Source organism: Colobus angolensis, unplaced genomic scaffold (assembly GCF_000951035.1).
Source record: "Colobus angolensis palliatus isolate OR3802 unplaced genomic scaffold, Cang.pa_1.0 Scaffold308, whole genome shotgun sequence".
NCBI classification, from domain to species: Eukaryota; Metazoa; Chordata; class Mammalia; order Primates; family Cercopithecidae; genus Colobus; species Colobus angolensis.
The window spans coordinates 743,242-756,398 of record NW_012116355.1 but is presented as its reverse complement, the minus strand read 5'-3'; the positions used below and the strand labels follow the sequence as shown (position 1 = coordinate 756,398).

Genomic DNA, 13,157 nt, shown 5'->3' with positions numbered 1-13,157 from the left:
TGGGCCATCCAAGCACTCCCAACTAGTTTGCCCCTTCTTTGGCCACCCCATTTTATTCCTGATTCTAGATTATCTTAATACCCTCAAAAATTCTGTCTTCCCTTTAGACCAACCCTAACTCCAAAGCAATCTTGTCCAGAACCCAAAGAGCACTCCATACCAGACTGAGGACTCATACAAGTCTCCCACAGCCCATGATCCTGCACCTGCCTTGGCAACTGGTGACTTGCGCAGGTTAGCCTTGAGGATGGCAACACGTGACTTCTCATCAGGAAGTGGGATGTAGATGAGCTGATCAAGACGGCCAGGTCTGAGGATGGCAGGATCAATGATGTCAGGCCGGTTGGTAGCGCCAATGATGAACACATTTTTTTTTGTGGACATGCCATCCATTTCTGTCAGGATCTGGTTGATGACTCGGTCAGCAGCCCCACCACCATCTCCAATGTTACCTCCACGAGCCTTGGCAATCGAATCCAGCTCATCAAAGAATAGCACACAGGGGGCAGCTTGGCGGGCCTGTAGGAGGAATGGATTGATTCAAGCATTAACAAAACTAGATCTCTCGGCCAAACGTGGTGGCTCACACCTGTATTCCCAGCACTTTGGGAGGCCAAGGTGGGAGGATCACTTGAGGCCAGAAATCCGAAACCAGCATGGCAACATACTGAGACTTCATCTCTACAAAAAATAAAAAATTAGCCAGATGTGGTGAAGCATGCCTGTAGTCCCAGCTACTCAGGAGGCTGCAGTAGAATGGCTTAAGCCCAGGTTTCAAGGTTTCTGTGAACTATGACTGTACCACTGCCCTCCAGCCTGGGCAACAGAGCCAGACCCTGTCTCAATTTAAGAAAAAAAAAAAAAAAAACACCAGCTCTCTCACACCTCAGAAAGAAAATCAAGTGACTTGCTGTCCAGTTGAGCAGCCAGCAATAAGAATGTTTCAACCCTCTTAAAGAAAAACAGCCTCTATTCCTTGTCCCCAGGCAAATCAATAGATAGCTCAGCTTATTGTAGCTCACCTTGTCAAAGATTTCTCTGACATTGGCCTCAGACTCCCCAAACCACATGGTGAGAAGCTCAGGACCTTTGATGGAGATGAAGTTGGCCTGGCATTCATTAGCAATAGCTTTGGCCAACAAAGTTTTCCCACAGCCAGGAGGTCCATAGAACAGAACTCCCTTGGAGGGTGTCATGCCAAACTTCAGGAATTTGTCTGGGTGCTCCACAGGATACTAGGAGGAAAAGGAAAGAGGGTTCAAGGCTACCTCCACATTGTGAAAGAAACCTAACTAAACAGAAGCATCTCCTCCATTACTTCATGGTGTACCCAATGATATCAGATCCAGGTTCTCTAGAAGCAGACTCCTTAGTGCCTCAAACCTAAGAACAATAGGTTCCTAAGTCGTGCTCTCACATCTCTTGAAGCAAACGTGTTGACACCCTGAGATCACCAAGGTCAATTACAATGTATTGAGGCAGTGACTCACCCTGGACCAAGTCACCCTACCTGGACCAGCTCCTGAAGCTCACGTTTGACATCCTCTAGGCCCCCGATGTCTTCCCAGGTTACCTGTGGCACCTCTACCACGGTTTCCCGCAGTGCTGATGGGTTACTCTGGCTCAAGGCCCACTAGAAAAGGAGGGAAAACTGGGGATGAGACTTACCAGGGAAGGGGTCAAAGCACATATGTGTGTACCTGAGGCAGGGGTGTGATCCTTACCCGGAAGTCATCCATAGTAACTGCTAGAGAGTTCATGACCTCGGCATCAATGGTCTCATCCTCTAGGTCAATGAGATCCATCTTCTTGCGGATGGCTTGCAGAGCAGCCTCTGAGCACAGGGCTGCTAAGTCAGCACCCACATGCCCGTGAGTCTCATTGGCTACCTGCAGAGAAAGATCTATTTACTGTGCTGCCTCAAAGACCCAGTTGCCACAGAAGGCTCAGAGACAATAGAATGCTTCCCCTGACTGCTATCCCTGCGTCCTCTAATTTCCTTGAATATATATACTAGCAATACCTTTATGGGCCGGGTTTTAAGTACTTAATCCTGGACTTGGGACCTAGAAATAAAGCTGCTCCAACAATTCTGATTTACTCTAAATGCAGCATCAAGTGAGAAAAATGCCAACTCCAATTTCCTGGATTTAATCTCAGATTACCTCCTTTCCCCTGTTCAGAAATAAAAACTCATCTCCTCACATCTAACCCTTATGTTTTTAGCCAGTTCCCAGCAACTGCCTAGAGATATTGTAACGCCTGGTTAGCCCTCATCATCACTTCACCTGTTCCAAGTCCACATCATCTGCCAGCTTCATGTTCTTGGTATGGATCTGAAGAATCTCTAAGCGTCCCGTAGCATCAGGAATTCCAATATCTACCTCCCTGTCAAAGCGACCTGTGGGACAGTGCATGAACATAGACAGGGCTCGTTTCTAGTCCAGAGATAAGAGACAAGCCTAGGGTGACCAACCATCTCAGCTAGCACAGGATTGTCCTAATGTTAGCACTGAAAAAGTCTCAACCCTGGGAAACCTTTCAGTCTCAGGAAAACCAGGGTGGATGGTCACTCTAGACAGGACGTAGGATAAAGGAAAAAGAACCCCAGATCCAATCACTGTGAAGGGCTTCAAGAGGATTAGGTGACTTAGATGAAGGAGAGAGGTAGGACCTAAGCAAGGACATGGTCAAAAGTATCTGGAGTCCTTACCAAATCGCCGTAGAGCTGGGTCAATGCTGTTGGGTCTGTTGGTTGCTGCCATGACAATCACATGTGCTCTCTGCTTTAGGCCATCCATGAGGGTCAATAACTGTGATACGATGCGCCGCTCCACCTCACCATGAGTCTGCCAGAACAGGATGTCTGGTCAGAAGTGAAGTCAGGGCCTTTCAACCCCCCACTATCCCTTCAGGTAAGCTCCTACTTTCTCTCTTTTGGGAGCGATGGCATCCAGCTCATCAATGAAGATGATGGCAGGAGCATTCTTCTCAGCCTCCTCAAAGGCTTTACGAAGGTTGCTCTCAGACTCACCAGCCAATTTGCTCATGATCTCAGGACCTGAAAGGATACAGAATGGAGGCAATAACAAAATGACAGTCTTTCCCAGTTCCCCCCAAAAATCAGTTATCTTGCTTGTTTGGCCCAGAGACAGGTCCTGGGTGAGAAGGTGGTAACCTATGCCTACTTCTCAGATCCTCTACCAGCCATTATCCCAGGATAGCCACCAGGCAAGGCTGGAGAGAAGCCCAGGGACTCAGTATACTCTTCTCACAGTTGAACTGGAAGTGTAAATGTGACAACAAATGCTCTAGCCAGAGCAGGAGAGATGGCACACCACTAAATAGCATTCTCCAAGAGCCAGTGATCAAAGTTCATTTTCCCCAAACTCTCTCAAATCACTAAGCATTCACCCTTTGATTTCTCGTTCTAGCTTGCTCCTGCTCTTCAGTCTGTCCACAATCTTTCTCAAGGGGGATAGGACAGGGAGCACCAATGTAAAATATCTTCCCTTTGTTGCTCATCTGTCTGTAACATACCCAAGCAGAATATGCTAGAAAGGTGCAGGAGGGCATGGGTGCAAAAAGGATGTGTCCATGAGTGCTCCAGCTCATGAGCCCAGTTCAAAATTGGGTCTAGCTAGACATAAGATGAACCAAGTTATCTTACCATTGATCAAGAAGAAAAAGGCTCCAGTCTCATTTGCTACAGCTCGAGCAATCAGGGTCTTTCCTGTTCCAGGAGGTCCGTAAAGCAGGATTCCTCTAGGAGGCTGTGGACCAATGCAGAGTGGTGATTACGTTCTCACCTTCTCCCAAACCCTAAAATGGCTTAACTAGGGCTCCAGAGACGGGGAGAATCAGGCTTCAACCCTGACAATATTAAGAATAAGCCCTCAGCAGTAAATGCTAAGCAGACGATTCACCTTAGGCCACAATCATTTCTATTACTAGCAGGGAAAATACTGCTAGAAAGTGGGCAATATTTATGATTGCAACTTGCATAGGAGACTAAGGGCAGAGAAACTCTAGTCCAAATGTATTTGAAGATACATGACTAGGGAAAGGCAAGAGGCCATTACACTAAGGGCTCGATTTTAGACAGACCAAGGGCCAAAGACTAGCTAAGCCATTTAAGAGAGCAGGGTCTATTTTCTTCATTGCCAGAGGATCACTCACTCCAATAACCATGCCCTCCAGAATTTATCACTGGAATGGTGTTCCTTACAATCATCAATTTTCTTCTTTGACAATACCCTTTCTATGGCCCTATCCACAAGCAGAACATGTAAACTGTCCACATAGAAGACGAATTTGTGTGACACCTACTAGAAAAATGAGTAACTTCATCTTCAGTGTGTTCCATGATATAGAAAAGATTGGGAAGCTACACTCTAGACCAATAGTTCTCAAATGTTTCAGACTCAAAACCCTTTAACACTCTGAAAATTTCCTTAACTTCCTTACTTCTATTGGGTGACATTGCTCTAGACAGGCTGGCAAACTATTGTGAGATTTGTTTTTACGGGGTCCACTGATACAATGATGGCTTTTATATTTTAAGAGTTGTGAAAAAAAAACCCATATATGTGTGTGTGTTTTGTGCGCACACGCACACGACAGACAATTTAATTAGCCTACTCTGGTCTAGACCATCAGCTCTAATGAATTTAGAGCCTTAGGTAAACTAAAGGATATATTATTGCCCCTCTAATCCAAGGCAATAATGAAAGCCATGTATGAAAACAGTCCCAGGATTAGACACTGGATATTAATCACCACTTTAGACTTGATCCCAGAGCTCAGGATGCTCACCTTCACACCAATTGCCTTAAAGAGGGCAGGATGTCTCAGGGGCAGTTCCACCATCTCCTTTATCTGAGCTAGCTGCTTCCTGCAGCCACCAATGTCATCATACCCTACTTCATTCAAGGACTCTTCCTCATCCTGAATGTGGAAGAGATAAAGAAAGGAGAAGGCAAGAATATCATATCAGCAAAAGTTGAGTTTCTCTAAATCACTCCACTACCTAGTGTGCAAAAACCTAGCGTATGAGCATAATAAGATTCTCAATCCGGCACGGTGGCTCACATCTGTAATCTCAGCACTTTGGAAGGCAGAGGTGGGAGGACTGCTTGAGTCCAGGAGTTCCTGGGCAATACAGCAAGATCCCATCTCATTAAAAATTAAATTAAATTTAAAAAAGAAGATTCTCCTCTAAAGGGATCCAGCCTCAAAGAACAACCACAAAAATCCCAAGGCAAAGATTTCCAGCACAGTCCTTGCCTCTCACATTACTCGTAGTCTTACTGAGAAGGGGTCTCTAAAATCTGAAGCTGGAAACCCTGGGAATGGGCAGAGGCCTGAAGCCACCATCAGCTTTACTTCAAAAATGGTTTCAATCACTTATATATTTTGGATTCAGTCTAGGTTTTTGAAATTCCTGACATTAAGTACATCCAAGAAATAATTAGGCCCAGAAATGAATAGCTGGCAGGTCTCTCACCCCTGAAAGATGGTTAGTTCTCCAAAGAACACCCAGTCTCCTTTTTTTTTTTTTGTCACCCAGGCTGGAGAGAAGTGGTACAAACTCAGCTCACTGCAACCTACAACTCCTGGGTTCAACCGATTCTCCTGCCTCAGTCTCCTGAGTAGCTGGGATTCCAGATGTGCACCACCAGGCCCGGCTAATTTTTGTATTTTTAGTAGAGACAGGGTATCACCATGTTGCCCAGGCTGGTCTCGAACACCTGACCTCAAGTGATCTGCCCACCTCAGCCTCCCAAAGTACTGGGATTACAGGTGTGAGCCACCGCAGCCAGCCGAGCACCCAGTCTTGACAGTTACCACATGATGCCACACTGAGTAATCATGAAATCGGATACTAGAATCAGGGATAAAACTCACCTCTCGTTTGATAGGCTCTCCTTCGCAGTGGATCACTGTGTCTGGAGCAACAATGCAATAAGGGCTAGGATCTGTTTCCACCACTTTGAACTCCACAGCACGCATCCCACCACGGACAAGAAAAATGTCTCCTATGAGAGCAAGCAGTTCAAGCACAGTTAGGGGTGTCAACTACAAGACAAAGTGAGAACTCATCAGACCCTGGGGTCAAAATGCCAAATTCATTAGATATTGCCCTATCTCTCCCCAACTCCACCTGTCTTAATAATAAGCAGCAGGTAAGAGGAGAAAGGTAAACTGTGAAGAGTCCCTCTGATGCTCAAGAAGTCAGTCAACAAAACCTGACATGTCAGAAGACTATCAAGTTCTGACTTCTGCCATGTAAGTAGCCCAAGTTTTCACTACAACCACCAATGGTAGAACTGTGCACTCTGGACCCTGACCCAGCCAAAATGGACCACCTTCTCCTTCAGAGATCCATAAAAATAGCTTACTCTCCCAGAACACAGAAGGGGAGAGATGGGAGCCAGGGAAGGATGGAGGAAAGGAGCAGGGAATATGAATATGTGTGCAGAGTTTGCATGCGTGTGTATACAAATATATGACAATGAGTCTAGTGGCCGGGCACGGTGGTTCACCTGAGGTCGAGTTCAAGACCAGCCTGACCAACACAGTGACACCCCATCTCTACTAAAAATACAAAAATTAGCCGGGTGTGGTGGCAGACGCCTATAATCCCAGCTACTCGGGAGGCTGAGGCAGGAGAACTGCTTGAACCCAGGAGGCGGAGGTTGCAGTGAGCCGAGATTGGACCATTGCACTCCAGCCTGGGGGACACAGCAAGACTCTGTCTCAAAAAAAAAAAAAAGAAAAGAAAATGAGACTAGGCATGACGGCTCATGCCTGTAATCCCAGCACTTTGGGAGGCCATGGCAGGTGGATCACTTGAGCCCAGCAGTTTGAGACCAGCATGGGCATCATATTGAGATCCTGTTTCTTTTTTTCTTTTTTGAGACAGAGTCTTGCTCTGTCACCCAGGCTGGAGTACAGTGGCCTGGTCTTGGCTCACTGCAACCTCCACCTCTTGGGTTCAAGCCATTCTCGTGCCTCAGCCCCCCAGGTAGCTGGGATTACACATGCCCACAATGGGGTTTTGCCATGTTGGCCAGGCTGGTCTCGAACTCCTGGCCTCAAGTGATCCACCTGCCTCAGCCTCCCAAATTGCTGGGGTTATAGGTGTGAGCCACAGTGCCCAGCTGACCCCATCTCTTAAAAAATAAATAAATAAATAAATACAGGAGAAAAGCATAAAAGATTTAAAAAGAAAAAAGAAAACGAGACGAAGATGTTCCAAGGTTTATTCCCTACAGTCAATAATCCTTAAGCTCAGAATTAGCTCTCACCTTTCCGAATGGGTCGATAAGCTTCCAGGAAGTACGGCTTAAGGTATACCTCAAAGAGATTACCAGTAATGCCTTCCACCGTGTCATCAATGGGCAGCACGTGGATACGTTTGCCGTACTTCACATCAGGGCATGGCTGGATGCTGAGGATGACAAGCAGACTCCACATTACCAACCACACTTCGGGCCCAAGCACTGGGTGTCCAAAAGGGCCTGGCACAGATAGCTGATAGTAAGTGAAAAAGAAAAGGCAGGATGGCTTTAGGTGAAGAGAGGAAGGAGAACACGGTGGAAGTGAGGGCAAAGGAACAGCCCCACTCACTTCTAATCAGTGAGCCAAAATTAAGAGCCACACATTTAGAAACCCCACAAAGATATGCAAAGTCTTCAGTGAGATATCCAAGGATGATCCCCTTCTAGCTAGTATTGGTGACCCAATATTACAAGGGAAGGTCTTAAGCTAACAATTGTCAGAGTCAGTGGAACAGAAGTGAAAAAAACAAAATTATCTCAGCCAGGTGTTCAGAACACCTTGAGGAAGTGACTAAGCACCCCCAAGAAGAAACCTACATGAAACTTAGACTCCATCAAAAAGAATCAAAAGCCTGAGATGATCCTGGCCAGGTGATGGTTGGTTGGGTAGGAGTGGCTAGAGATGACTCCAAGATGGGGTAACCTCTTGCCTAAAATTATGCAAGAACAAGGAAAATCACTCACACTGAGAACTATCCTGGGTCTGGCTCCAACTATTCCTCTCTCCCGGGTTCACTTAGGGGCTTAAAAGGCCTGCTAGCAGCTCACCTTCCATGTCCATATCCCCACCTCATTCCAACCCCAACACAAGCCAGTAATTGGACATACTAACGAGAGTAGTGAGGAGGTTATTTGGCAGATACATACACACCCTCGAGTGGTATCCTAAGCTAGGCTATAAGTATGATAAATTACACTTCTAGTAGGAAAAAATAAAGGCACCAAGAAAGTTACAGGAATGCCAATTTGTCTCAAGGGACCTGCAGAAATGGATTTTGAAGTCCCAGGAAGGCAGAACCAAAACCTAAAGACAATCCTGAAGCATGTCTTCCCATGACCAGGAGGCTTCCTGCATCGACAGGTTCCAAGAACTTGGTCCTGCCTGTAACACAAGGGTACTGCCTGTAATGCAGGCTATATCTGGCCTCCCATCCATGTGGAGCCAAAAACCCCACACACCTGATGACATCCCCTAGGCGTACACGAAGGTTATTCCGAACAACTCTATTCATCCGAATCTTCTCATCAGAACAAGTGTCATCAGAAAGGACGATGCAAACAGCTTCTCGTCTCTTCTTTCCCTTCAGCAACACTGTGTCACCTCGGAACAACTGCAATTCATCCATCTTGGGCTGAGGAAAGAAAGTTAAGGCCTTTGGGTCACTGGGCAGAAGGGGAGTAAGCAACAGCCCTGGAGATTGGGATTCCCAGTAAACCCCACTCTATCTGCAGTCTGCAAATAGAAATATCTGCAAAATGAGAAAAGAAACCTAGGCAAATCCCTCAAGTAAGTGCAGTAAAGAAAGCCTAGTTTGTGGCCCCAGCTTACCTGGGACAAGGACACCACACTGTTGTCCTCATTGATGGCTTCATCAACAATTAACCGATTGGGACGGTTCTTCTGTTTGAGAATGGCTGTTGATAGGTCATCACCTTTTGAACTAGAAGCAGGAAATGGAGTCAGTCCCAGTAGACACTCCTGCCCCAAGGGCCTCACCAGTCTCTAAAACTCATACTTAGGAAAGAAACAGTGAATAGATGAAGCTGTCCCTAGACCAGAGAGCTCGGATGAAGGAAAGGCAGCCAAGATCACGAGGAGCAGTATCTAGTATACATATTACAATACCCATTCCAGCAGCTCCTGGTATTTTGAGCATCAGTGTCCCAGCTATAAGGCTCCAAGTAAGTGATCCTGCCCCAAGAAGACATAATAGAAGTGGAGACCGAAAAATTATTAGAGAAATAAAAATAGTCTTACACTTATAGAAGAATTGTTAAGAGCAGGAACTCTATAATAGTCAGACCCATTGGGTCTGAATTCCAATTCTGCCACCGCTTAACTGTGATCTTGGGCAAGTTACCTAATCTCTGAACTTTGATGTCCTCTTCTATAAAAGAGAGACTATTAACACTTACCTCAGAGGCTTATTGTCTTAAGCGAGATAATGAATGTAAAATGCTTAACATAATAGCTGGCACATGGTATTAACAGTCACCATGATTAACAGTATAAAGCATAAGCTAACTTTCCAGGGAATGAAGTAAGCCAGACAACTTCCCTTGAGGCTCAGGGAGCTCTCAAGTCCTACCAAGCAAGCCTGGGGACAATGAAGCAGAATTATTGGCGCTACCCTACTTATAGGCTAAACCTACTGATGCCAGGGTATTCCATAGTACCAAAGGAATGCCAAGCATAAAGACCATCATATTTGGAAACAACACTAACAGACATGAAACCGCCAGAAAGAGGCTCAAGGTCAAAAGGAACTTCACAGTAATTTCTGCAAAAGCACACAATTCCATAAAGTTGCCTCAAAAAAACCAAAACCAAGAAATGCTGAAACATGGGGCAAATACAAATCCCTCTCACCCAAATCAAAGTTGACTGGGTCTATACTCAGTTTGTTATTTCCTACAAGACAGGGTCATTCACCAGACAGTGACACCAACTTATTACCTAGCCCATCTCCAGCTGTCACTTAGTAGACTCGACTCAAGTTCTCTCTCTTTTTTTTTTTTTTGAGATGGAGTTTCGTTCTTGTTGTACAGGCTGGAATGCAATGAAGCGATCTCAGCTAACTGCAACCTCTGCTCCGCCTCCCAGGTTCAAGTGATTCTCCTGCCTCAACCTTCCCAGTAGCTGGGATTACAGGCATGCGCCACCACGCCCAGCTAATTCTGCATTTTTACTAGAGATGGGGTTTCACCATCTTGGTCAGGCTGGTCTCGAACTCCTGACCTCAGGTGATCTGCCCACCTCGGCCTCCCAAAGTGCTGGGACTACAGGCGTGAGCCACCGCGCCCAGCGCTCTCTCTCTCGCTCTCTCTTTTTTAAGAGCTGCCTCCTGTTAGTAAGGCTCAGGAAAACATAAGCATTAACCAAAGTAGGAAGGCTAGACAATGAAGGAAGCCAAAGAAAATAATTTTTTTTTTTTTTTTTTTTTGAGACAGAGTCTCGCTCTGTCGCCCAGGCTGGAGTGCAGTGGCCAGATCTCAGCTCACTGCAGGCTCCGCCTCCCGGGTTTACGCCATTCTCCTGCCTCAGCCTCCCAAGTAGCTGGGACTACAGGCGCCCGCCACCTCGCCCGGCTAGTTTTTTGTATTTTTTAGTAGAGACAGGGTTTCACCGTGTTAGCCAGGATGGTTTCGATCTCCTGACCTCGTGATCCGCCCGTCTCGGCCTCCCAAAGTGCTGGGATTACAGGCTTGAGCCACCGCGCCCGGCCGAAAATAAATTTTTAAAAGGAATTTCTTCATTCAACAAATACGTGAGTGTCAATTATGTGCCAGGCATTGTTCTAAGGGCTGGGGATACTGCAGTCAACAAAACAACACAAAATAGTATTCCCACTGGAAATATCCTCACAATTTCCAAGAGACAGAGAAAAGACACTGTGCTCAGCTAGGAAGCTGTGGGGTTCTTACATCTCCGGGTCCTGATACACCCAAGAGAAAAACAAACCCCATTCATCGAACAAAATGGTAGGCCTTCTGCTAACCCTCACACACAGGCTGCATTTTTAACCACTGCCTCTAAACTAGTTTCTAACGACAGTTTCCTCTGCTCAAATTTGCTTCCCCCATTCCAAAAGTGTGCCACTCTAGGCACGATGCTGCTGAGTAGATAGACTTTTCCAATGCTTATCAACACACTGGAAGCCAAGCATGCTCAATGCGACAGCTGAGAGCAATGTAAACCCATGAGCTCTCCCACTCCTGTCCCATCAAAATACTCTTTCAGGGGTTGCCATCTTCTTGCTTGACTTATAGAACTGGGACTGGAGAAAAATAAAATGCCAGATGCCTCTAGTCATCATAGTTTTTTATTTTTTGAAACGGAGTCTCCCTGTTGCCCAGGCTGGAGTGCAGTGGCGCCATCTCCCTCACTGTAACCTCTGCTCCCTGGGTTCGAGTGATTCTCCTGCCTCAGCCTCCAGAGTGGCTGGGACTACAGGTGTGCACCACCACCATGCCTGGCTAATTTTTGCATTTTAAGAGAGATGGGGTTTCTCCTTGCTGCCCGCTGGTCTTGAACTCCCGACCTCAGGTGATCTGCCTGCCTCGGCCTCCCAAAGTGCTGGGATTATAGGCCTGAGCCACTGTGACCAGCCAATAGTTTGTATTTTAATCTCAAAGTTGCATCCTAGGAAAACCTCCATTCTGCCTACCATCCCGGTAGGATGGGGATAGCCAGGATTCTGGCTCTGGAGATGAGTGGTATGCCCTTTTCTTAAGGTAAAGCCTCTAATTCCCCATCTATCTAGTGAGATCAGAGGTGTTAATCTCTAAAACAGTGAATTCGGCCTGACCATGGGCCAACAGCAGTTCTGGACACTCTTTGGGGCCATTCTCCACTGTCTTCTGTATGAGTCAATCCCTTTCCAGAACTGCACAGGGGACTCCAAGGGACTTGGAGGGGGTTCAGCTAAGAGTCATCAAGGTCACCAAGAAGTTAGAAACAGCTGGTGATTCCAGGTTCCAAGAATTTTAGATTTTTACTTTTGAAAATAAAAGGCTGACTGCATATAAACCAAAAGAACACTTTCAGAATACGTGACCCTCTTAAATAAGCAACTGAGTAATACTTTATCCCAATTCAGAAACTTAAGAAAAAGGAACACACTTCAAAAAACTACTCTCTTCAAGGAAGGAAGGTAATTTGCATAGAAGAGTTTCCTTGGGCTGGTTGTTTTTTTTTTTTTTTTAGCCTCTAAAAGCTCTATTCTAAATTGAATGGGCTGAGGTAGGTAGCCAAGTTTTCTCTGACGCTTTCCTGGAGGATGGAGGTGGGGTCAGAAAGCCCCATAGCCCGGATAATTTCTCAATACAGCTAGCTGGGGAAAGCGGTGCGCGCACGTTTGTTTTTGAAGAGTTAGTGCAACTCTAAACTGCACACCACGAAAGCTGGAAATCTGGAGAGGCGCACAAAACACGAACTGAGATTCCAACTTTAGCAAGAACCTAAAATGTTAAAGAAAAATTCTTTTCTCCCCACCCACGAATCGTAACATTAAGGAAAACTGGCTCAAACTTTCTAATGTGAACAACAGGCCTAAAGTAAGAACACCAGAAGCGAAAGGTAGGGCTCGCCCTCTCCCTAACAGTCCCTCACTACACAGATCACACACACAGGATGCCCACCTTGTACCGGCCGACCCGGCTCCAAAAAGGCGGCTGTGAGCTTCCCTGAGCTCGCCCGGCCTTCCCCGACCCCGGCCTCCGCCTCGGTGGCAGGGCTCCTGAGGCCTTCACATGGCGCAAAGTCCACGCCCACCGGGCCCGGTTGGGGCCTCGGGCTCGTGGGGCCTGCTCTCTCCAGGGACCAAAGGCCTTCGGCGGGTGGTAGGCAGGACTGCAGACTGGCGCCCCAAGGCCCCGGGGTTCCGCGCCGGCGGTGTGGGCCGGAAGACCTCGTCAGGCCCGGACGGCCATTCCAAGAGAGCCAATCGGGCGGGCCGGGGCCTGCATGACACAGCACGATCCGGCCCCAGGCTCCGACCCAGGCCCAACGCAAGCCCCGCCTAGGGGGCGCGCGGGTGCGCAGCTGGCCCAGCCGGGCCTGCCGGGTCCACGGCCCCTCACTCGCTCCCTAGT

At 47.0% G+C, this 13,157-nt stretch overlaps 1 protein-coding gene across 1 annotated transcript in view; it reads right to left on the bottom strand.

The window, feature by feature from the left end:
• VCP (valosin containing protein) overlaps window positions 1-9,027 on the bottom strand; it is an 11,693-nt gene extending 2,666 nt beyond the window's left edge. Inside the window, exons 1-13 of the mRNA XM_011950482.1 lie at window positions 8,893-9,027; window positions 8,523-8,695; window positions 7,311-7,453; window positions 5,908-6,038; window positions 4,816-4,947; window positions 3,671-3,773; window positions 2,928-3,061; window positions 2,714-2,849; window positions 2,289-2,401; window positions 1,725-1,889; window positions 1,511-1,633; window positions 1,023-1,235; window positions 211-519 (exon numbers count right to left, since the gene is read on the bottom strand). Coding sequence (XP_011805872.1) covers window positions 211-519; window positions 1,023-1,235; window positions 1,511-1,633; window positions 1,725-1,889; window positions 2,289-2,401; window positions 2,714-2,849; window positions 2,928-3,061; window positions 3,671-3,773; window positions 4,816-4,947; window positions 5,908-6,038; window positions 7,311-7,453; window positions 8,523-8,689 — 1,869 coding nt within the window. The 5' untranslated portion in view covers window positions 8,690-8,695; window positions 8,893-9,027. The remainder of the gene's footprint in view (window positions 1-210; window positions 520-1,022; window positions 1,236-1,510; window positions 1,634-1,724; window positions 1,890-2,288; window positions 2,402-2,713; window positions 2,850-2,927; window positions 3,062-3,670; window positions 3,774-4,815; window positions 4,948-5,907; window positions 6,039-7,310; window positions 7,454-8,522; window positions 8,696-8,892) is intronic.
• Between the last annotated feature and the right edge of the window lie 4,130 nt (window positions 9,028-13,157).